This window comes from Dromaius novaehollandiae, chromosome 1 (genome assembly GCF_036370855.1).
Source record: "Dromaius novaehollandiae isolate bDroNov1 chromosome 1, bDroNov1.hap1, whole genome shotgun sequence".
NCBI classification, from domain to species: Eukaryota; Metazoa; Chordata; class Aves; order Casuariiformes; family Dromaiidae; genus Dromaius; species Dromaius novaehollandiae.
The window spans coordinates 29237389-29261565 of record NC_088098.1 but is presented as its reverse complement, the minus strand read 5'-3'; the positions used below and the strand labels follow the sequence as shown (position 1 = coordinate 29261565).

Sequence of the window (24177 nt, the reverse complement as noted above, 5' to 3'; positions counted from 1 at the left end):
TTGTGGTACTTCACTACTTGATGTGGAAAATTCTGAAATACATATATTTCATTCTGGAGCCAACTAGACCTTCTAGCATCTAAATCCAAATCATCAGTCCATCATGGAAAAGTCGCATTCCAAAGCTGCTTGTTGTAACCTGTCCTGTGATCTTCAGAGTAGAAAGCTATCTAAGCTGTAGTCCAAAGTTACAGTTAGAACTCTGCATAACTGGTGTCTTTTTGAAAACACTCAGGAGATTTATTGTACTACATTGTTACAATATTTAACTATAGCTGTATCCTGTAGAAGTTACTTAAATGCCATAAGAATTGCTCAAAACATTCATACTTCAGTGAAGGTATTCTCCTAATAAGATGCATTATGTGATGAATAATTTTCAGCTAAAAAAAATTCTGTCTAAATACAGTTTTTTTCATATCCTTTGGAGTCTTTTGTTTGTTCAAAAAGTTGTTCACTGTAAAATAACTCCATAGGCATCATTCCAGCTTAACTGATCAGTTGTTCCCTCTATGCATCTACTTGCATTGGAGATGAGAAGTAACTTCTTATTTTTAATTTAATTGATATAATTGCTGTGTTAAGGTATTTGAGAGCATGGACCTTAGTAGTTAGAGAAATGAGGACATGTGGTGAAGGAGAATTGAGTCAGGACTAGGAGGAATATGATGATTAAGTAGAAAGTATGCAAAGATAAGCTTTTCTTGAGGTTTCAGTAATGACTGTGAACTAGAAAAATGGAGATTAGAGTATTACTGTGGGTATCAGATTTCTATTAGCTTCTTGAGACATTAATATTTAGGATAGACCTGTGTGGAAAATGATCTTCAAATAAATTATAAGATATTTAAAGCCTGTACATTTGTATTGGGAAATGATTCAGTCTAGTAATGAAAGAACAGTGTAGGATTGGAATTATTCAACTTTGATCTCAACAAGATTCTAATGCACTTAACAGTATTCTGTTTGAAGTTTTTTAAAAAAATCTGTAATACAAATATCAGACAAAAAGATTTTTATTACGATCTGGTTAAACCTAACCTTGTTGCTTGCAATGCTTTTGTTCAAGTTCACAACAACATATTGATAATTTAATTTTTTTAAATGAAATAAACACTAGAATGTTAGTGTTTGATTACTTGTTCAAGGAGATCAATTATTTAAGAAAAAAGAACAAGTACGTACCCCAATATTAGCTTTACAGGAGTTTCATTTTTATTTTTGGTGGCAGTTTCAAGAGGTGTTGAGCAAAGATATCTGTAGGCTTATTAGATGCACTGCTCCATGGAACGACCATGTATATTTTTCTTGGTAAGCTGATGTATCAGGTCTCATCCTGGCTTGCAACTACACTCTTAAAAACTCTTATGGAAGTGTTCTAAATAAATAATGTTTTGATCGTTATTTTTAATGTGTTTTTTCAGAGTTTTGTTTTTAAACCAGGGAGTATACGAGAGTCTTTACATGACACATCTTTGTGAAATCATCCAGCCAAGAGTTCATGTTTATGAAACTATTTGATTGAGTAACTAATATTAAGATTTGATAACGTAGAATGATTTGAGTGAAGAGACAGTCATAACCATCATTAGGCTGGCTTTCTTTGTGTTGTCTAGAGATGAGGAAAAGGTGATAGAGAACATAAAAAGTTAAAGAAGTGAAACAGTGATACAGAACATAAAGTATCATGACAATGTGCAGTCCTAAGTGTGAATATCTGAAATGCAACACTGTATCCGAGATGTAGTGCCAAAAAGGGTATGCAACATCTGCCTTTTAGTGTGTGAAGTTATACTGTAAATCTTCCAAGAATGTAGTGACTTGTGTGATGCAAAATACATTTTGCTGTTTGTAAACGGGTTACACACTTCAAAGATGATCATCAGAAATGTCGCCCATCCTGTTATTTTCTGCGTAAAGACCAAAGCTATAAGAAGGAGATGACTGTACTTAATCTATTCAACGACCTGTCTTCCATTATCAAGGATTATTCTCATTTCCATGGCAATGCACTACAAGATATAGACAAGTAAAGACTTTCAGTCTATCTCCTTGTCACAAGAACTGAATTTGCTTTTTAATTCTAAGAGAACTGAAGGCTAGAAAAACTAAGGCATGTTAATGAGGCACTTCTGATGTCCTCGCTAAATGAGGTGATAGCAAAAGTTGGCAAAAGTAGTACTAGTTGGTACAGGGAGTACTAGTAGCGTGATTGAAATTAGAATACCTTTTGAAAAAAATTAGAATACTGTAACTCAGTCAGCTTAGCCAAAAACATGCTGATGTCCCACAGTAGAAAATGGAAAGGAGATGCCCAAGACAGCAGGGCACTGGAGAGAGAGGAATACCATTTTTTCAAAATGATGTAAAGCTACAGTAACTTCCAGCTGAAGAAGGTACGTGCAACTTCTGTAGGCTTCATAGGAAGTGAGGAGTTTTAAATTCTGTGCAGAATGAGCTTGGAGTTTGATAGTGGCCTCTAAAAGCTGGCACTCCTAAAAGAAGACAGACCCAAAGGGGTGGGTGGAAAGGAGGACAAGATATGGTTAAAGTAGTAATTAGCTGTATCACAGTAACACAGTGTTTTTATTATGTGATATATATTATTGTAAGGTGCATGCTGTTTTCAAGTATCCAGAAATTTTATTGTAGGCATTGTATACATCTGTGTGTGATTGTACGTTCTACTGTGGTCTGATATCTCAAAAATCAAATGTTAATGTACTGGTGATAGTATAGAAATGTATGTCATTTTGCAGAAAAATTAAATTTTGAGTATTAATGCTGGAAGATCTTAATCTTTGAAATATTGTGCAATTACTTGAGTAGAAGGTCAACCTGTGATAAGGGTACTTCTTTTGAACTTAAGAAAGGGTTAAATGCTTTCCTTGCCACAGATTTGGCAGTAATTCTGAGAAGTCTCTTAGAAGTTTAATGCTGTATGAATTCTTACAATAGTATTATCAGTTCCTATGCATCACCTAATTGGCCTACTGTCTGTAGCAAGGCTCTTCAGTAAAGCTTTCTTTATCAGTGGAAGAAAACTAATCTAACAAAAGTAATGGAGCGTTTGCAGTGGTTTAAGAGTGCACATGGTGGTTACTGTACATCAGCTTATTATATGTATAGCTTATACTTCTCATATGTCTGAGTCCTTATTTCTTTTGTGCTTCTGCTAATAAGTAGCATTAGGGATAACAGTATTGCTCTGCCATGGTGGACTATTGTGAGGAATACTATATTAAAGATTGTGACCCTCTAATTGTAGTAGCAAATGCTGCTTGAGATAGCTGGAACATGAGGGTAAAAGTTCACATTAAAGGTTAAGGTAGATCTATGGGTCACATTTTTATATGGAATTGAGGGGAAAATGGAGAAGTCAAAGGAAGAAACAGGCAATGTAATTATAGACAAATGGAGAGAAGAGTTTGTGTAATTAAAGTAAAGATGAGTCCTTTAACAAAAATTTTTGCTATCCAGATAGAAACCAGCTGAATTTAGGCATGACTTAAAATAACATAGAAGTTGCATAAGCTTGTATATACCGCATACAAAGGAGGGAATAAAATCAAAGGGATATGAATTAGATAAAAAGTGGTGGCATTGTCATGATGATACTGTAATAGTCATATTTTTTCATGACTGTCAGAAGTGCTTAATTTTGGGAAGGTTGTTTTTTAAACAGTTCCTTCATACGTATTAAAAAAAAAAAAAAAAAAAAGGGAGGGGGGGAGAGAGAAGAAAGTGGGATACAGGAAAACTTCCAGTGGTTTGGGGAGCTGATTGACTTTCTCTGATGCCTAGGATTAGTTTTAGGTGTTCTTTCGTAGAAGCTGACAGAGCTTGTTCTCTACACTTTGACTGAAGATATTTAATCAGGAACCCCCTGACTCCGATTTTAAGGTTCCTACTACCTTAATCAGAACCAGGAAAACACTTACTGAGTTTAGTCTGAAGTTCATTAGCATATGCTGTGTTTATAATGCAGCTTTTGCAACAAACTCTAAAATTTTTCCAAGGAGACATTGTAAGGAAAAATGTGTGGTGAATGTGCGTAAAAGCCAAAGCATTTCTTTTTTTTTGTGCTGGTTCTGTTTCCATTAGCAATCAGCTTCTCAAGAGTTTGACCAAACATGACTTGACTAAGTAGATTAGTTACTGCTTGTAAGGCCTTTTGGCAATAGTGGTTCTGATAATTAATCCTTGGAAAAACCCTGGAGAGCAAAATTCAGGGCACTGATTGACTAGATTACTGGTTCCCAATGAATGAAGTTTGCCTTGCTCGTGAGACAGATATAGTGGATATCTGAAGTGTGAATGGAACAAATATTCAGAAGCATGCTGGGCGGCTCATTAGTTGAGTCCTGTGCAGTAAGGGCCTTAAGGGTAAAATAGGAACAAGCAGCAGTGTAGAAGATTTGCAAATTTCTTTTAACATGGAAGCATTTATCCAGTCCTCCTGAATCATCTGAAAAGAAAGAATATTTTGGATTTGAAAAATAATGTGGATCATTCTATTTTTGAGAAAAGCATACTGTGCCCAGGGACAGGACAAAATCAGTAAGGTTTCTATTCCAAATATTTCTAAGCTCTCTTTCTTGAGGATTGCGTCTGCTGTCCTGAACAAAATTTTGGTCAGCGTCTCCCTGCAGGGAGAAGTTTAGATAAGCAGTGCTTCTTAGCGATTAGGGGTTCCGTTGGATAAAATTATTTTAAGTCTATGAAACCTGCTTGTTAAGAAGTGATGATTTTTTACAGAGGAAGAAAGAAAAAAAAATCATGTGACAAGTGAAAGTTATGGAATATACCTTATAGAGATTCCACACAGAAGTAAATGATGAATTTTGAAAAAATACAGCACACTGTTCTGAGGAGGAGCTGGTCTTTTCTGGAAATGAAAATATGATAGGAGATAAGATATGTCTCATCAGTCTGGAAACTAGAACTGTTCTGATGAATAAGTGATTCCTCGTATATAATAGTTACCTTTCTGTTTGATAGCATAAACATCGTCTGTCTCGTTCAATCCTTTTGTCACTCAAAAGGTAGCTTCCTAATATCTGAAAGAGAAACTTGAGTCCATGAAACAAAAACAGATTGGTAGTATGCTGGACCTCTACAGCATAATATCCAGCAATTTCTTCCTAATTTCCAGGATGGAGCAGGATATATATAACTTTTTAGGAATCCAGGGAGTAAGATGAATTGAAAACATAATTGTATCTGTTCATTGATAGAGAAGTAGAAGCAGACTAGAATATTGCACTCGTTATAAAAGGAGAAGTGAGGTGAGTAAACTGACCAGAGATCAATAAGAGACTGAAATGTTTGGCTTTGCATACTGTATTCTAAAAGCCTTTAGTTATTTTGCATATGTGGCACTTTGCTTTATGAAATAGGTAATGTGCTACTCAGGACAGGATAAGCCTCTGACAAGGGCTTTTTATCTGAATTGGAGCCAGGAGATAGATAAACTCAAAAAGAGGAAAGGGAAGGGTCATATTAGAATGGAAGCTCTAGTTGGGGGGATATTAGTTCTGGATCCAGGTCATCTGTTGAAGAACATCTTTCAGCTTGATAGAAAAACAGAAGTGGTGGTATTTCCTTAATCTAGGACATTCTGTGAAGTTTAGGAAATATTTTAATGCCTTCTCATAGTAGGATATATGAAGCATAGGGGATTTAACTTCAAGAAAAAATGTGCATTTGAGGACATACCCCATCATTTATTCTTCATAATATTTACCCTGTAAACTGCGTACTACAGATAACAGTATGAAGACCTGAGTCTCTCAATAGGTTGAAAAGTCAGTGTTCGGTCCCGAGATTTTATTACATCAGCTAGCTTTCAATATAGAAGAATAAGATGTATTCTGAGATCTGTGTACTTGCTGAGAGAACAGTAAGAAATGAGTGTTGTGCTGCTTCATCAAACTGAAGAAGAAATAGTGTGTAGGGCATCCGCAGTGTGCTTTAGCATGGCTCACCAGCTCATATTCCTTTTTTAAGATTTGCAGAAGTGGACTTTCTGTTAGCTGTGATTGATTAGTCAGACTCATGGGAGACTGGGAGAGTTTAGACAGTGGAAAAAGTTGAATGATATGAGGCCTGGGAGGATGAGAGTACTGGTTCTGTATGGGCCAGTCAGTGTGCCTGGCGCTGAGTCAAAACTAAGGGGTTGGCTGCTGTGTTAGAGACTGTTGATGTCTCTGCTCTGTGCTGCTCAGTGGTCTTGGCTGGCTCTGTGTGCTCAGGGCATGCAGCACCAAATGGATGGATCTTCACAGAACCCTGCACGCAGGGAAGTCTTGTACCAAGATTTACAGGGTTGTGCAGGAATCATCTGAGATTTAGTTAATTTGTAGTTGCTCCATGCAAAACTGTTACAGATCATCATGCTCTTTGTTTCCAGACTGCAGTGCATGGACCCTAGAGGTGGTTAAACAGATAAATAGTTCATGTCCGTCAGAGTCTGAGCTCAGACTCCGGGCAGTGCAGGGGACTTTAGATTGCTTATGGACCCATACTGGCTGTAGAAGCGGCACTGTGCAAATGCAATTATGCTCTGCCTGAGTTAAATAAATTCAGCCAGACCCAAGCTGCTTCAGCAGTAAGCCTGTTTGGTTGTCCCACTGCCTGTTCGATGTACAGGCGGGGTGACTGAGAGTTTACAATACTTCTGCTGCCTATGTTGATTATTGAATATGAAACACTGCACACTGCTTTTTTTTTGGTTTGTTTTCAAAGCTGATCTACTTTGTTGTAATGAGACCAAGTTATTGAACATTTCAAATTGGTTGAAATTCCTTTTAGGTAGATTATTGATGAAGATCAGGGTGAGAGAGATTAAGGAAGCATGCACTGCTGTGGAAAGTCCCAAATGACTTAAGAAAAGGAAGATAGCAATGGGAAAGGGAAATGACTTGAGGGCACAAGTTCCAGATATTTTTCATGTCTAGGCATGTAAAGTGCTTTAGTGTAAAGCTTTCTTTAGAAAGCCAACAACAGAAACTAGCACATCCTTCTTGGTATTAAGTATTTGCTCCCATTAGGAACATCAGTGTTGGATGAGTTAATGCACACAAATCCTAAATAAACAATTCTCTGCAGCCTCTTTACATATATCTCCTAAAATAGTAGCAATATCAAATCCCATAAAAAATGCAGTCATATTCTGCAACAAGAAAACTAGAGTAAACGTGTCTAAAATGATGATATCCTTGCTGATTAGCATTTGTGGGATTTGTAGGGAAAACAACAAAGGTATGCTTGAATGTTTGTATGAGTGTCTATTGGTGTTTTTGTTTGTCTGTTTTAGCAAATGTTTGTTCTAATTTTTTAAGGCAGTCATATATATAAAACATATGTATGTTTTCACAGGTCCTTGAAAGGAATGTGATAATGTATTCCTATGAAAGCAATTAGATAATATATGAAACTATAATAGAGAAGGTTGGAATAGAAATGTATTTTAGTAGAAATATGGCTGATGGCAGCTTAGAAGAAAGGTAACTGTCTGAAAAGGAAAACCCAAGCGTTAGAGAAGGAGAGGCTTAATAACTGGAGCTATGATGCTTAGAGTCCCCTTGGAAAGGGAAGCTTAATATATTAGTCCATTGGTATTGTGAGAGTTCATCGGTCCAATGGTAGAGGCATAGGGTCCAAACCATAGTGTTTGTCTCTACTGGAAAGAATTGATAGCTCTTACCTTTTGTAATAGTGTATGTCTCTTGATTAGTGTTCCACTTGTAACAATTGAAGTGAAATTATTAGATAAAAATGCAGTTTTGAGGGGCTGACAATATATCTAAACAAGTAACATGCATTACATTTATGAACATTTCTGTCCTGGATATGTTCAAAAAGCAAATTATTATGAATATGTTGAATTAAACAGCAATGTTAACACTGTCTGTATCTACTTAATCTGTAGTAACCTATTACACTGGATTCTTTAACTGTGTTTTTGAAAACCAATAACTTAAAACGTCTTAAGTATTTTGGCAAATCATCAAAATTGATCTCTTGTTACAGAAATAGTATCTTTTCTTACCTTTGTCTTCTCTGCAAGAAAGCCTTGCTCTGTATGAATTCCTTCATGCTGGAATGACATGACTGAGCTACTGCGAAGTCATGAACTAGTCTATTGGTTAAAAACTTCAAGTGGTACGGTTATCTTCTGAAGCCTGCATGGCTTGCAAAGTGTTTGATTGCAGTTCTGTAGGTCCTTTTGAGTATCTGAGAAAATAACTGAACATTGAAAGAATAAATCAGTATTGAGAGATGCGAATTCATTTTTTTTCTTTTTTTTAAATTGTATGCCTCATTTAACATCTAAAATCTAAAGCTGATACACAGCTTTAGAAGTAAGTGACAAATATACATTGGACAGATGAGGATTTTTCATATACTTTAGGGAAAAGTAATATACTTCAGGGAAAGTAATAGCCTAAACAGTCCGATCTGTTTCTGTGAGGAGTTAGGCCAAAAATACCTCTCAAGTAAAAATATATCTTAAGAGTGAAGATGGATGCTTAATCAGGAGGAATAAAACAACTTAGTGGAATTCCTTGTCGCAACAAAACTATGCAGAACTTCTCGATTTATTTTTAGTGCATCTTCCCAAGTGTTTTTGGTTTTAATTGACCAGTTCCTTGTGGCAAAGATTCGGGGGGGGTGGGGGGGGGGACTTTTTCATTTGTTTCATGGTATTAGGCACCAGATAAACAAAGTTCTAAATGTAGGACTTGGTTCTAAGCCTAATTTCCCAGTTGTGCTATAATAGAAATAATCTAGTGTGCCCTCTGAAACTGAGATTGTTTCATATTAAAAACTCCTAGAATAGATGTTGAAGATTTATTTATTTTTCTCTATCTCACTCCCCTCCTTTTTAAGATGTTTCCATGATCATGGTGTTATCCACAGCCCTGGGCATCAATTAATCCTATCTCAAGGAATTTTCTACTGTTTTATCTGTTGAAGGCCTGTAGCTAGTGGTGTCCCCCAGGGGTCAATACTGGGTCCAGCCCTGTTCAACTTATTCATCACTGACCTGGATGAAGGGACAGAGTGCACCCTCAGCAAGTTTGCTGATGATACAAAACTGGGAGGAGTGGCTGATACACCAGAGGGCTGTGCTGCCATTCAGAAGGACCACGACAGGCTGGAGAGATGGGCAGAGAGGAACCTCGTGGAGTTCAATAAAGGGAAGTGCAGGGTCCTGCACCTGGGAGGAATAATCCCATGCACCAGTACAGGCTGACCTGCTAGAGAGCAGCTCTGTGGAGAAGGACCTCAGAGTCCTAGTGGATGACGAGCTGACCATGAGCCAGCAATGTGCCCTTGTGGCCAAGGCCAGTGGTATCCTGAGAGCATTGCCAGCAGGTTGAGGGCTCCCTCTCTACACATCCCTGGTGAGGCCACATCTGGAGTACTGTGTCCAGTTCTGGTCTTTGCAATACAAGAGAAACATGGAGCTACTGGAGTGAGTCCAGCAGAGGGCAACTAAGATGATTAAAGGACTGGAGCATTTCTCATATAAGGAGAGGCTGAGAGAGCTGGATTGTTCAGGCTGGAGAAGACAAGACTGAGGGAGGATCTTATCAATGTGTATAAGTATCTGAAGGGAGGGTATCAAGGGGGGATGGGGCCAGACTCTTTTCGGTGGTGCCCAGTGACAGGACGAGAGGCAAAGGGCACAAACTGAAACACAGGCAGTTCTGTCTGAACATGAGGAAAAACTTCTTTGCTGTGAGGGTGACTGAGCGCTGGAACAGGTTGCCCAGAGAGGTTGCGGAGTCTTCTTCCTTCCTTGGAGATACTCAAAAGCCGTCTGGACACAATACTAGGCAACGTGAGGTGACCCTGCTTGAGCAAGGGGGTTAGACTAGATTATCTCCAGAGGTCCCTTCCAACCTCAACCATTCTGTGATAAGTGACCTGTCAGGTTATTCTCACAGGTCACCATGAAATACTTATGGGGTTTTCACTTGGCTGTCACTAGAAATATTAACTCACCATATTCCTGTCTCCTGGGACAACCTCCAGTTCAAGACAGATGAACAGTTTTGTTTATATATCACAAGTGTTTTTCACATAAAATAAATTTATGCATCCATTACACCTTGATTCTCCCTGTTTTGTTATGAACTACTATGATGAAAAGTTGAGACTGTTCTGAGGCAGGTTTTCTTAAAAATGTCATATATACTCTGTTCATACAAACAATTGTTATAGACCACTGAGTCATTTTAGCGATTCCAGATTCAATATACTGTGTTTGTTTCCTGAGGAACTACCTGCAGTGGTTGGCCGAAAAGCATTTAGTCATATATTTCCCAGTTGATAAAAGCTGGGTAGTTTCCACTAAGCAATCTATTGCTGAGAGGGTTTCTTCCTGAGTTAGTGTGGGGTTAATTAATGACTGGGTATTTAGTAGTTTAGATTTTACCCCGAAGTTACACTGTGTTGACATTTTTAATAGTCTGTTTTTACTTTAATTCATCAAGAACTTGTGGAGACTCGTGAAATCTGAACTGTCTTATGGTAACTGCCTTTTCTGCACTTTGTGGATATTTGTAGCTTGGCTTTCTGTATGTAACCTGAACTATAGCAATCATTGCTAAAAATTTGATAACTTACTAATGGCAGCTGCCCTGATATTCTGCTTTTACTATATCACTTCACCTAAGCAAGAAGTGCCGGTAGTGTGATCTTGTAGGTTGGGGTAAATAAATATGCATAAGAGCTGATAGCTTGTATAGCTTAAATAACTGCTTTCTATTTTCAGAGTGTCACAGTGCATGTAATTTGTGCTTTTCCTATTTAAAAAAACTACCACCAACAAAAAAAACTCAGAGCTTTGCAGGGCAAACATTCTTCTGGAGAAGAATTTCATGACTTTAAAGTCTTCATAGAATCAGAGAACTTTCCTTTTATATGTGATGATTTTCAAGTTCTTAATTCCAAAATCTCAAAATGAAGAAATACATTTTAATTGGAAAGAGTAAAACATTCCATTTCATGTTAGAATTCTTGTATTCCAATACAAAATAAAATCAAAATGAAGAAATTTCAAAAGAAAGAATATTCATATTTCAGAACATATGAAAATAGTAAACTGTTTTTAATCTGGATCAAAACTTCAGGGAAAAAAACTGCATTGTGTATTCTGAAGTTCGGAAGTTTTGGTGGCCAGCTTGTAGAGTATATATGTCCTGATAGCTACAGCCTACTGTGTTAGTGTATATTTTTTCCAGTGAAGAACCTGATAAAAATGAAACACCATTCAACAGGATTTGCCATTGCTTTTGGGGAATATGAGTTGAAACAGTAAGTTTTACTCTATGAAGCTTACAATGGCTGTAACTTTGATAAATGCAAAGGTCAGCTCTTTCTTCTTTGTGATAAGTATTGTGTGCTGATAGGAACTGCAGGACACTCCAAATGGACCCTGTCCTCATTTGAGGGGGGATAAAAAAGTGTATTCCCTCTGAAAGCTTCATCCTGTGGAGCTCACCCCCTGTAAGTCTGTCTGGATATAACTGGAGGAAGAGGGTACATTGAAAAGTCCTTTCTTTAAATCCTTCAGAAAAAAATCTGTTGTTCATAATGAAAGTGAATCAAAAAGCTCTAGTGGTTTAAATTTGATATGCTGTTATAATGAAGTGTTAGCAGCTAGATAAGTTTTAGCAGTATTTAATTTTGTACTGAATGTTACTGTTAATAACCAAAGTGTAGAGAGTTTTGAGACTGATGTTATAAAGTCTAAGCATTATGTGTATATATATATATATGTGCACACAGGAAACCTCGACCTGTCTCTCAGCTGGTTGCACAGCAGGTTCCCCAGCAATTCGTGCCCCCTACACAATCAAAGAAAGAGAAAAAAGACAAAGTAGAAAAGGAAAAAAGTGAAAAGGAAACAACTAGCAAAAAGAACAGTCATAAGAAAACCAGGTAAAATTTTTAGAAACTTTTGCAGTATTGGTAAATATAATAATAAAAAAGTAAGAAAATGCTCTGCATTTTACTGCTCTGTAAGTGCTGTGGTAAACTCTTTCAAAAATAAGGCTAAATAGTTGTGTTGAAGTTTCATTGTTTTTTAGGCTGCCTATTAAATGTGAAGAAAACCTGCAGTTCGTAATTTTGACCAGAAGATGGAGACCAGCTGAAAATGAAAGAGAGAGAGTTGGGTACTTTTGTTAAGGGGAAGAGATGTCTTTCTCGCACCATACGAAACCGTAGATGGGCAAAAGGGATGATATTAGGTTCTGGAAAACAGAGGTGAGGAGAGCAACTAGTTTTATGCAGAATAATAGGAGAGAAAGAAAGAAAGAAAGAACAAATACTAGCTTCTAGAAGAGTAGGAAAGTAACATAGTCATTTGTATCCTTGCAGAATTAGAATAAATTTTGGAAGCTAAACTAAGGTATTGATTGTGACAGGGTAAGGCAAATAAATTTCCTCATGATAAAAATTCCCCGTACTACATCTAGGATACTGAAGGAAACTTTAGCCTCTTAGAGTCTTAGAGGGAGAACTTTCCAAAGTAGTCCAGCCAAGAAAGGTTTCTTGGGATCAGTTCTGTGGAGAAGTAGCAAATGCTTTTCTTATGCCTAAAATAGAATATCAGGATCAGAACCAGGGAGAAACTATGAGACAAGAGAGAAGTTCTGTAACAGTCTTTAAGATAGATGTGGTTAGGATTAAGGAGACAGATGTTTCAGCAGAAGAATACATTTATTTGATTGTTTCTCTTGGTTTTTGTATTCAACATTTCTAGCTGTACCACACACTCAGCTGATCTACTTCTGTTATGAAATATCTGAAGTTAATATAGCAAATTTTAATGAAGCTAATTAGGTATTATAACCTTCAATATTTACATTTAAGTTGCAACATTACATTAAAAAATGTGAAAGTGAGATAAGGAAAAATGGGGAACACTTAAATAAAAATCTTGGACTAAAATAGCAGTACAGAGATTTGCACGAAGAAAACATACTGGAAACAGCTAGGCTGTGGGGCTTCTGTTTTTTAACTCTTCAAAAAGTTCCCTTTTTTTTTTTTTTTTTTTTTTTTTTTTTTACACGGAATTGATTTACTAGATAGGATAGCAAGTTAAGAATGCTTGACTAGTGTAAGTAGATTTCGTCAATAAACAAGGATATCATTTTCTCTTTGCCCGACAAGTTATATGTTTCTGCTGGAAACGGTCATAAAATCTGCCTGCATGCTAAATGTGATCAATAACCTCCAGACATGCTGCTTCTGCAGGCTGATAAAGCTGGGTTTTTTCCCCTCTCCATTCCCATGTTACAGAGCAGCAGATTTTCAGCCTTCTCTTAGATTCTTCAGTCTCTGGGGAACAAGATGTCAGACCCTCTCTCTGTCTGGTAGAGGGAGGGCATGAGGTGTTTCAGCTGAAATGACTGGGAACCTACTGGACATCTGCTTGAAGCAAAGTCAGATGATAGGATAAAAGTCAGGACTTTGCTGTTAAAACACCTGCTAGCATGTGATGTCATATTAATTTCTTCTATTGCAGCTTGACCTGGTGAACACTGTGGAGTCAGTTAAATGCGTAAAGCCATGCTGTTCTCAACCACTTGTACAGAATATAATTCATAGTATTCTTCCCTGATTCTGTATGTTGTAAAAATCAAATGATGGAAAGATTAGATGAAGAGACTTGGCCAGCAACACTGTGTGTAATACGGAGCTCTGTGCATTACTTAAATCACAGCGTGTGCTAGGGATACCAGAATTATACTCTGAACACAAAGTCCAGTCCAAACAGTATACTAGTCTTAGTGAGGTTTTAAAAGGAAATATACCTGCTGCAAGCTAATACTTTCTTCTGCATTCTGAAATTGTAGTTAAAACTATCAGTGCTGTCGAATTCAAAAAGCACAGATGAGCTTTTCAGACATCAACATTTTCATTATTAAACACTGTTCTCTACTTAGACTTGTTTTAGTCTTGCTGCAGAAATAGATATTTCTCTGGGTCATAACTATAGCCACAATAACAAAAGAAATATTTTATTAAACAAAAGCCTTAAATTGTATAACAAAACTGTATTGCTGCACAGTTATGTTATCCATAAGGTCAAGTTTATATAATCTTAGGAAAAGGTGGAGAAGGCAACTTCTTATTTTCATCTGTGTCTGTATAACAGCTATTTTGATGTAAAACTTCACTGGAAATACTCTATAGTAAATACTTGTGGTACGTTATTTAATGTATTACTTGTTCCACACAGCAGTATTATGCTGATGTTACGTGAATCTTCTCCAGAGCTCATAGAAAGTAGGAAGAAGACAAGATAATACGAGGGTATGGGTGCTTTTAATATGATTATCTGTTTTATTTAGGCCAAGATTGAAAAATGTGGATCGAAGTAGCGCTCAGCATTTGGAAGTTACCGTTGGAGACCTGACAGTCATAATTACAGACTTTAAGGAGAAAACTAAGTCACCACCTGCTTCCAGTGCAGCTTCTGCGGATCAACACAGTCAGAGTGGTTCTAGCTCTGACAACACAGAGAGGGGAATGTCAAGGTCATCTTCACCCAGAGGAGAAGCCTCATCACTGAATGGAGAATCTCATTAAAGTTTATTTCTTCCAGTTTCTTTAGTCTCTTCTCTTCAAAACATGCAAATACATAACTTCTGCCACCTGTTACCACATTTTCATGACAGATTATCCATGCACAACTGGTATGTTTACTGGAACATAGTTTATGCAGTTAAAAATGCAGTGCTAGAGATGATATTTTAAATGCAATCTAATAATGCTTACAAAGCATTTTCAGACCAATTTTTTAATCTTCATGTGTAAAGGTGCCATGAAAATGTGGTTTGAATGTTCATTATGCAGTGTTATTGGTAAGTCCATTTTTACTTTTAGTTTAGTGAATTCTAACACAGTTCTTGGATTCTCTGCTATTGGCATGTACTGAATTTAAATTTTTATAACATAGTTCAAGCTGCCTAAATATGTATTATTTGAGAATTGTGAAGCATAGTTATATGTATGCAAGTCAAAGATCAACTTAATCAACTATTGCTGCAACAGAATTTTCATAATAATTATCTTCTTAAAAACACCTGCTGGTACTTGGTGTGGTTAAATAGGAAAATGTTATTAAATAAAACATTTGTATGAATTTTTGCCAATGTTTGACACATTTTACTAGATCACTGTTACTGAATTATGTTGCTGGTTTTACCATTTTCTTTCACACTTAAAACACTTATTGTAATGTTTACAAGCAAAATAGAAAACATATTCTAAGGATTTATTGGTTAGCTCTATAATTCAGGTGAAGTACTACATTGTCATTATACACTGGTATTCTGTATTGTGTAACAAGCATATTGAACCTCAGATGACTGAGCATTTGGCAAAACTAACATCTGGAAATATGAAAATTTGGAAAAGCTTTAAAAATAACCAGAAGTACAGTTCTCTTTTCTGCTTAGCACTGTTTCCTTGCCCCAAGTTTATGTAGTGTCATACAGTCACTTACCATTTCATTACAGAAATATCAGATGTTGCACAAGAATACGGAAATAACAATACTATTACCCTTTTTGTTCTTGAATCAACTCCTTGCATTTTAATTTGGCCCTTTAGAAAATATTATGTCATAAATCATATGAAAAAACTCCATACCCTGCTTTAAGGCATAAATTGTCAACATTTACGCACTTAGCAATATACTGATACAGAGCAGAACTATTTACAATCCCATCTAATATTATGTAAAATTACCAATAAAATATTTTTGTGAATACAGATTTTGCATTTTTGTTTACAACCAATAAGTGTTTTGGTGCACGCAAACACACATACATCCATGTATAGATTTAAAATTATAGATTCAGAACAAAAGTCCATTTGGCTCCTTTTTATGAGGTAGTCCACTCACATCCCTGTGATTCTTTTCTCTTTCATCCAAAATACATATTTCTATGCCCATATAAAATTTGGATGGACCTTTTGGTAGTGAATCCAGCCCTAAATTATTACCAACCTATGATACATCTTCCTAACAGCTAAAATGATGAATTTTTGTAGCCCCTGACAATTGTGATGTTTGGTGGTTTCTTGTAGTAATGTATTTTTCTGTTTTTAATGCAGTACTTCTACAGGCACAATGGTACTGTCTATTTTGTAAGATGCTAGTTGTGAAATAGTTAGTTGCATAAAATGAAAGTCTGATGTGATATCTGAGAACATACATACCTCATTCTTTGGTGTTGCTGTTTAAACTTTTTAGACATCAAATGTTAAGTATAGGCTGTTTCAGATGGATGACTACTGACCTGTTTACTATGTATTCTGCTTTATCTTACTAAACAGGATGTTTGTTCATTGACATTACCTGGCCAAATCTTAGTATCTTTAAAACAATGTATTTTAAGGTACTTAAATGTTTTGGGGGCTGGGCTGGAGGTCAGAATAACATACACTAGTTTTTAAAAGAAAAGTACATGCATCTCAACTTTATTTTTTTATATTTTATTTTTAGGTGGGAGTATTTGCAGAATATACTGATGTAATGGATTACAAGAGAACTGAAACTGTTTAAAGTAAGCAGTTTAATGATAGCAAATCTCATTGCAAGATGTTTTATGAAATGTGCTTCTAATTTAAATGTAATGAATGCTAACACATTTCATTATTCCTTGCAAGCAAATAATAATCTATCACCAGTAGATCACTAAATGGGAATCTTATTTTCATTTAAGTTTATGTGAATAAACCACCCAGCACTGCCAACAAGAGGTCTCTTTTTACCTGTAGAAATAAGTAGCAATTTAGTATGGAAGGAAAGAAGGATTTGAGTGGCTTTGCTATGATTCAACTGTCGCTAGAGAGTGATCTTAAAAATGTGGTAAAATTATGGTTATAATGAAAAGAGTGCAGAAAGGGCTTATGGAAGTCCCTGTTCTTTTTGGAATAAGATTTGGAAAAGCAATTTTTAACTGCAAATGCAAGTCAGCTAGGACCTAAAAATTGAGCTGTGGTGGTTCTAATCGAAAGAGTAAATGTTACATAGCTAGTGTTTACCTTACAGCAATGCCTGTTGTGGCATTAAACAAAATTATTTTTGCCCGTGTATGATTAAAGGGATATGACAATACTGACAACAGAGTAGACAAAATCAGTAGAGTTTGGCAATTTCACTCTGTTCATAATGTTACAAATATAATTTAAATCAACTTCACTTTCATAATTTCTAAATAATTTTGACTTGTAGTAATCCTAAATCCTTTTTCTAACTGTAAATATATTTAAAAGCATCTTTACTCCATTTATAAAAAGTGAAAATCTAATGTTGTAATGTGTTTTGATTAGCTATTTTTTCCTCTGTGACTGTTTTCTGCATAAGAACTGTTATTTGTTAAATCCTAAATATGCACCAGTCTTCAACAGCCATACATTCTGGATTTTTCCATGAAATGATGATCCAACAAAGACAAATGTGATGGTGTTCCATGTAAATAAGTTCCTTTATGTACTGAGTATTTGTCCCATTTTAGAAAGGAAAAGGGAGGGGAGGGAAGGGGAAAAATGAACTGTAGTTAATTCACTGATAAAATATACAATTGTTCAATCTTCTATCTTCCTAACTGTGCCAGTAATTATAGGTGGCATAAGGAAATGATTAAATATACAGCTGTAGACTGTGATCTCTTTTTCTGGAATTGAGTCTGTGTATTGGAGATGAACAAAAGTCGTTCTACTTAGATTAAATTCTGCCATATGAAATCTTGATTCTAAGAGGCATGATAGTAAAAAAATTACATTCAAAAACTTAGCTTTAAAAAATCTTGATATTAAAAGTCTTGAAACTGAGTATGATTTAAATTTTAACCTATTACATGTTTCTCTAGACAGTTGAAGTTTTCTGACGTAGATTATATAGTACAAACAACTTTCGAGATTTTACAATTTGTGCACTTTACAATTTTTAATATTACAGATAGTAAATTTTTTTTGGATAGATATATGAGATAGAATACTTTCTATAATTTGTTTCCACTAGTTCTTTATAGTGTTCAGGCGGGTCTTCTAAACTTGACACAGCTATATGGCTTCACATCATCAGTTTTTAGTTTGTATCTATCCCATCTCAAAAGCTTGACAGTTTCCCAGATTATGCTATTTGGTTATATGTTTTTATGCAGGATGGATATGGCATGGAACTCTATTATGTTCTTTTATGTACGTCCAGATTTTTTTTGACTCTTATCTGCTGTCACATACCTTTTGTTGACTCTGTTCTCTACTAGAGAGTCTGGGTATATGTCCTTTCAAATATCAGAAACCATATAGAAAAGGAAATCAATTTTATTTCTCCTCTGGAGTACAATACTTGCAGTAAACTTGGCCTGTGCTTTCTCAGGAATAAAATAGATAAGATTGCTTGTGGACCAGTCAAATATGATATTTAGCAAAAACATTCTTTTATCTTAATGTTAAGATTTGAGTGTGCTGGAGATACTGTTTGAGCTTCAGAATCTTTTTCCTACCTGAAATTATGTCCTAACTTCTGTGAAAGCAGTCTCAGTTTGAAGGGGTGTAACTTCACATACTAGCAAAAGATGCACAATAAAATCAGCTAAGGTGAGGAGAGCTCAGTTGGTTTCCTTCTGTACTGTCAAAATTTCAACAAGAGGGGAAAAAGGTTCAAGAGATTTGTCTAAGACAATAATCACATATTGAGCTTCATTTGATGTCTAAAGAAAAAAGCTGTGTCTTAATGAAAATTAACAGGATTTGACTACTGTTAAAATTCACAATCTAATCAGAAATTAGTGTTTTACAGAAATTATTACAACTTCCTACCTAGATGGATATGAATGGAAAAAATGGTGCAACAGCAATGGGTGGCTACATCTTTGTTGATAAATGGTATTATTCAACAGAAAGGGAAGTTTAAGTTGCTTGCCTAAGACATTGCACAGGAAGATTGTGATATGTCTATGAAAAAGCCCAGGAGACCAGATGCCACCTTCTATGCCTAAACTATCATCAAAATTTCAAACAGTGAAAGAAAATGTAGAACCCAAATAAATTAGCTTCAGATCCTATAGTCTTATTGATGCCACAGCTGTTTACAGCTTCTTTTAAAGTGTATAGGTGACAATTAGTAAAAATGAACATCCATTGTATAATACTTAGTCCTTCCAAAAATGCTTTCCATCCTAATCCTGTCGCTTTTATTATGGGAAACAAATAAGTCATCCTGAAGAAATTACTCTATTCACTCACACAGGGAACTGTGTGGATGGTTTATTTTGCACAGGGGGTTTTAGCTGCACTTTTAAGGAGTTAAACCATGCAAGATGTAGGGCAAAAGCATATTCCATAGCTCAAATAAGTAGTATGGAGAATGGTCACATCCATTCATTGCTGTATTATTTTGCTTTTGTAAAAAGACAAAATGATACATGATCTATTACTCCTTTTCCCATATATTTAGGAAAACAATAATCATCAGAAAGATATTGCTCCAGGAAGTAGTTTGAAGATTAGTAGCCAAAATGTCAGTTATTTTGGGGGGAGTATAGCATGTCTTCACAAAGATAGGAAATCTGAGCAAGTCCTTTCAGTATATATCTGCAAGATCTAGACCACCTGGAAAAGCTGCCTGATACGTCTTTAATTATAGTCTTCTCAGTGTTAAAATACTGATCTTTGTCAAAGTGTTTGCAAAGTGAACAAGCTCCCTCAAGCTTAAAATTTTAAGAAACGTTGCTCTAGACCAAAGGAACTCTAATTTACAGTGGAATTACTAAGAACATGACTAGGGGGGGAAGGAGCATATGAACATGTTTTTGGATAACCTGCTAACCACATGCTCTTAATGTTCCTCTTCAATGTGAGGAAGCAAAAGTAAACTCAAGAATGAGACACATATAACCTGTGCTAATGAGATTATCTAGTTGGCTCTTTCTCCCTTCCTAAGCTTGCTCACCACCCACTAGTAAGATTGTATTACCTTGTCTGTGGTTCAAGCAGTAAAGACTCCATCATTTCAAGCAAGGTGCCTTGGTCTGGATTCTACAAACTGCAACTTCTCTTAGTTCAAAGGTGGTAGCAGACTCTCTATCCCTCGTTAGAGAAGGTCGAAGTTGTTCAGAATCACTTAGTATCAGTTAGTTAAGCCAAGCCAGTGGTCAGGCTAAGATTTTACTTTCTGAATATTCACTTTGGGAATTCAGAGATCTAATTAGGGATTTATATGCATCTAATATATAACTGCCTTCCCTGAAGACAAAATAATCTATTTCAAGCTGATCCTTCCTTACAGAGAATAAATCAACATGCTTCAATGCCAGGCCCATTTCCTGAAGGCACAGACTTCTAAGCAAGAAAATTTGCCATCTGTTTGATCATCTCTTACTGCAATGGCCTTCAGCTGTGAGTTAATCTAATCAAGGGAAATCTCTTAAGATGACATATATTTGTTGAGTGTCACTAATCCCACTTCTAAAGGGAACAAATTCGGATCCCTTTTTATCTTTTTTAGGAAAAAGTGCATCTGTAGTGTAAGTGGATGCAGTGAATTTGAAATAATCTGTATTACCTGCTTTTTTAAGTGGTAAATTTGACTGATATTTCCAGTTCTTCAAGTGTATCTTGGTTTCTATAAGATCAGAAATGGTATGTGGAACAGAGCTTGGAGCTCTTCTATCAATTTTGTCCTTGTTTCTATGTAATTGACTTACTGGAGAGATTCTTGCTGAACAAACTTATTTTTAGCAATCCTACACTATTCAAGCTTTCTGGATGAGGTAACTGGAATTCTGGAATGCCAGTTGCTGGTCTTCCTATCCATGTTCCTGCAGATGTCCGATTCTATTGTTGTGAGCTTTCCACATGTGGAAGAATAAGCAAAATGCTTTCTAACTGATGGAGGTGTGACTTTGTCAGGTAAATTGCAGTATGTGAAGGCTTTTTGTTAGGCACAAGAAAATGCTTTCCGTGCTGGCTGAAGAAAGATCCACCAAGGAGAGTGCACAGATACTGAGCATTTTTCAGCTTTTCTACAGAAATTCTGAGTAGGCAGCTTCTATTTCTAAAATGTTACATGATGCAGTGTTCAGAAACATTCAGTCGAACAAGAGGAAGAGGAAGAAGCAAAATGTATTTTCAGAGTGATACCTAGAAAAGCCTTTATAGTATAGCTTCTTCATGAGTTTAGTATTCCCTTCTCTGTGTACTGTATTGGAAGTAGGCAGCATCCCACACTCCATATGGGTGTGTTTTGTTTTTCAATTCTTGATGTATGTTGGTTCCAGTGACTTTTGACCTAAAGATAGATGTAAGGTTTTGTGTAAATACATTCCTCTCTTAGGTCATGTGTATTGAAAGGGCAGTAGTTTTGATTAAAGAGCTAATCAGGACCAAAACAGACTCCTCTGGTACATTTAGACATTACCCAGTTTTAGATGGTCAGATTCCTGGGCTACTAGAAAAAGGATAACTTTATGCTGAAAAGGTAATAAGAACACAGACGAGAATGGATGTGGCTTCTGAAAAGAGTTTTGTGACCAGTAGTTCATATGGCTATTTTCAGTGATTATTCCACACCTTAGCCAGTTAATATTGAGGCACCCTCACAGACATATCAAAACTACCAACAGCACTGTCAGATGCTCTTTAAATTTACTATTATGAAGTGCCTTATCCAGAGCATCACTGAGGCAATGATTCAACAGAAAGAAAGGAAGTTTGATAGATTTACTCTTCTGGGTGGAGTCACAGGTTGTTGATTATAACTGACATGATGTTTCTGGTTATAATCCATTAGAATCTTAGATTTTATTGCTGATACAAGCACCTAATAAGAAACAGTCCAGAAATTGCTATGGCTTTCAGTTTATAAAATGGAAACTCTTTAGAGAATACTTTTTCTTCCAGGCAGCTGTGATAGCCTACTAGAATATCACAGAAGTGAATAAAACTTCTAAATGTTTCTAGGTGCTCTTACCCTTGATTTCCCAATCAAGAGTAGTGTTACCTTTCTTGGGAAGGGGCACAGAAGTTGGTTTTATTCATAGGGTATATGTTTATCTAAAGGTAGTTTTTAAGGATTTTATTGTCAGAAAAAGGGCTTGTTGTTTTGAAAAAAATTGTATCCATCAGGTGTCTTCCCCAAAATGACTAAGTGCCTTTTCTGTTCTGACTCTTAGAAGTATTTACTTTGACAGATTGAATCTTAATGTCCTGGATAAACCGACTATTAAGTACTGAGCATTACCAATGGCTTGAAATCTTCAAGAACAAGAGATGAAATGTAAGCCACTTAATTTATTTAGAGATCTGATGTTACCAGAAGTTTACAATTGCATATGAGTAGTATACTTCTAAGAAAAATGTAACTTTTCAGGAACTCAGTGTTGGTTAGGAAATAAGTATTTATTAAAATAAGTATATTAAGTACATATTTATTTACCAATTTAAGAGAAAATGTTACACCGTGGGGCAACAGTCATGCTGTTAGCAGTCCTGACTACTTTAATGTAAAGTAAAACTGAGGCCCTGATTTCTAAATGTAAAAGAATCCATGGTATTTTTGTCGAGAAACTGGGACTGTGAATCTTAGTCAGGTCCATGTTCTAATAAAGTAATTCTTCCCACCTAAATTTTACCAATTCTGAAGCAGGAAAGCATGAGCAGATATCAGTAAGAAGCCCTCCAGTTTTATTGGTGCTGTTTCCTATCTCTCTAAGGGATTTTTTTTTCTTTTCTTTTCTTTTCTTTTCTTTTTCTTTTTTTTTTTTTTTTTACTTCTTTGCTCAGGACTGGTACAGCTGAAAGTATATTTTTCCCTTCATTCTTAAGTCTAGATTTTGAATGGAGTTTCTCTGAGACACTTTTTGTAGTGAAACCGTATTCCCTACAAGCATTGAAGACAAAAATAAACATCTCCGTGAACAAAAGATTGTGTGTGGATGTAATTATTTAATGTATATATGATTTTGTTCTAAAAATTCCAAACATACTGCAAGCAAAACATAACCAGTGTATTGCTGTACACTTAAAAGGCCTCTATGTAGCAATTGGATAATAGTTTGCACCATGAGATGCTATGAATTTTCTATCTCATAAACTATGCTCAACTCCAGTTAAATGCTCCTTTAATAAAGATGACACTTTATTGCAGTTAGCCAAGTATACAGTAACACATTAGGAAAATGCTGTAAACTGACTTCATGCTGACCTCAACTCAAAGACTTTATTAAATAATTTTAAATTTTCAAAGTTTGGCAGAAAAGCTGGGAGGAAGGGCTGGAAAGAAAGAAACAGTAGAAATCATAGTGCAGAGAAATTTTTACAGAATGAACTCCACACAATTAATGATAATGGGATTGTTTAAAAGTGAAGAACTCTAGTTATTTCACATTGTTTGATGAACATACAGTCAGTTCAAAATTAGTTAGTTTAAAATGATAGGCATGTTTGAAGCCCAAGGTAGTGACCTAGATATTTGAATGCCTTCTCCCAGAATAAATTAATATTTCTTGTGTGGCTTTACCTATGTTTGACAAAAAAAGGATTTTTGGTGAAAATTATTGTGGATGCATTTATTCAGTCTTGACTGGCAGTGGCGAGGCTTAGAGTGTGTCATGATAAATAACATAAATAAAATGATTAAAATTTTCAGACACCTTTCTTTGTGTTATTTGTACTGGTTAGGAAAAAGTGCATGAAATGTAAGTGGGCAATTTGGGGATAAGTTGTTCTAGCAGATTGTCAGATAGACAATCTCAAAATGCCAAGTGGGCTCTGCTAATTTGTTGACGTGGGTGATTCATTACCTTTCTCAGTAGTGGAAGTATGATGAAAGTAGGGAGACTCCTTGGAGTGCTGCTTCAGCAGGAAGAAACTGTGAAAGCATCTGTGCTTGTAAATTAAACTTAAGGTAAAAGTAACAGCTGAGCTAAGAAGCTTGAGAAGGCTTAGTGTAAGACTTCATTTCATTTTATGTATAACTACTCTTGTTGTCTTAGGTTATCTTCAAGCTACATACTGTTCCGATGACTATGTTCAATTTTCTGTGAATTGTTTTTCATTTGTGCTGCTTTGTAGTGTGAGGCTAATATCCTACAAGCAGTTCTTGAAAGAAGCTGGTTCCCTAGTAAAGACGGT

At 35.9% G+C, this 24177-nt stretch overlaps 1 protein-coding gene across 1 annotated transcript in view; it reads left to right on the top strand.

The window, feature by feature from the left end:
* Positions 1–17705, top strand: part of YAF2 (YY1 associated factor 2) — a 31096-nt gene extending 13391 nt beyond the window's left edge. The window contains exons 3-4 of the mRNA XM_026117691.2: positions 11806–11958; positions 14379–17705. Coding sequence (XP_025973476.1) covers positions 11806–11958; positions 14379–14616 — 391 coding nt within the window. The 3' untranslated portion in view covers positions 14617–17705. The remainder of the gene's footprint in view (positions 1–11805; positions 11959–14378) is intronic.
* The last annotated feature ends 6472 nt before the right edge of the window (positions 17706–24177 follow it).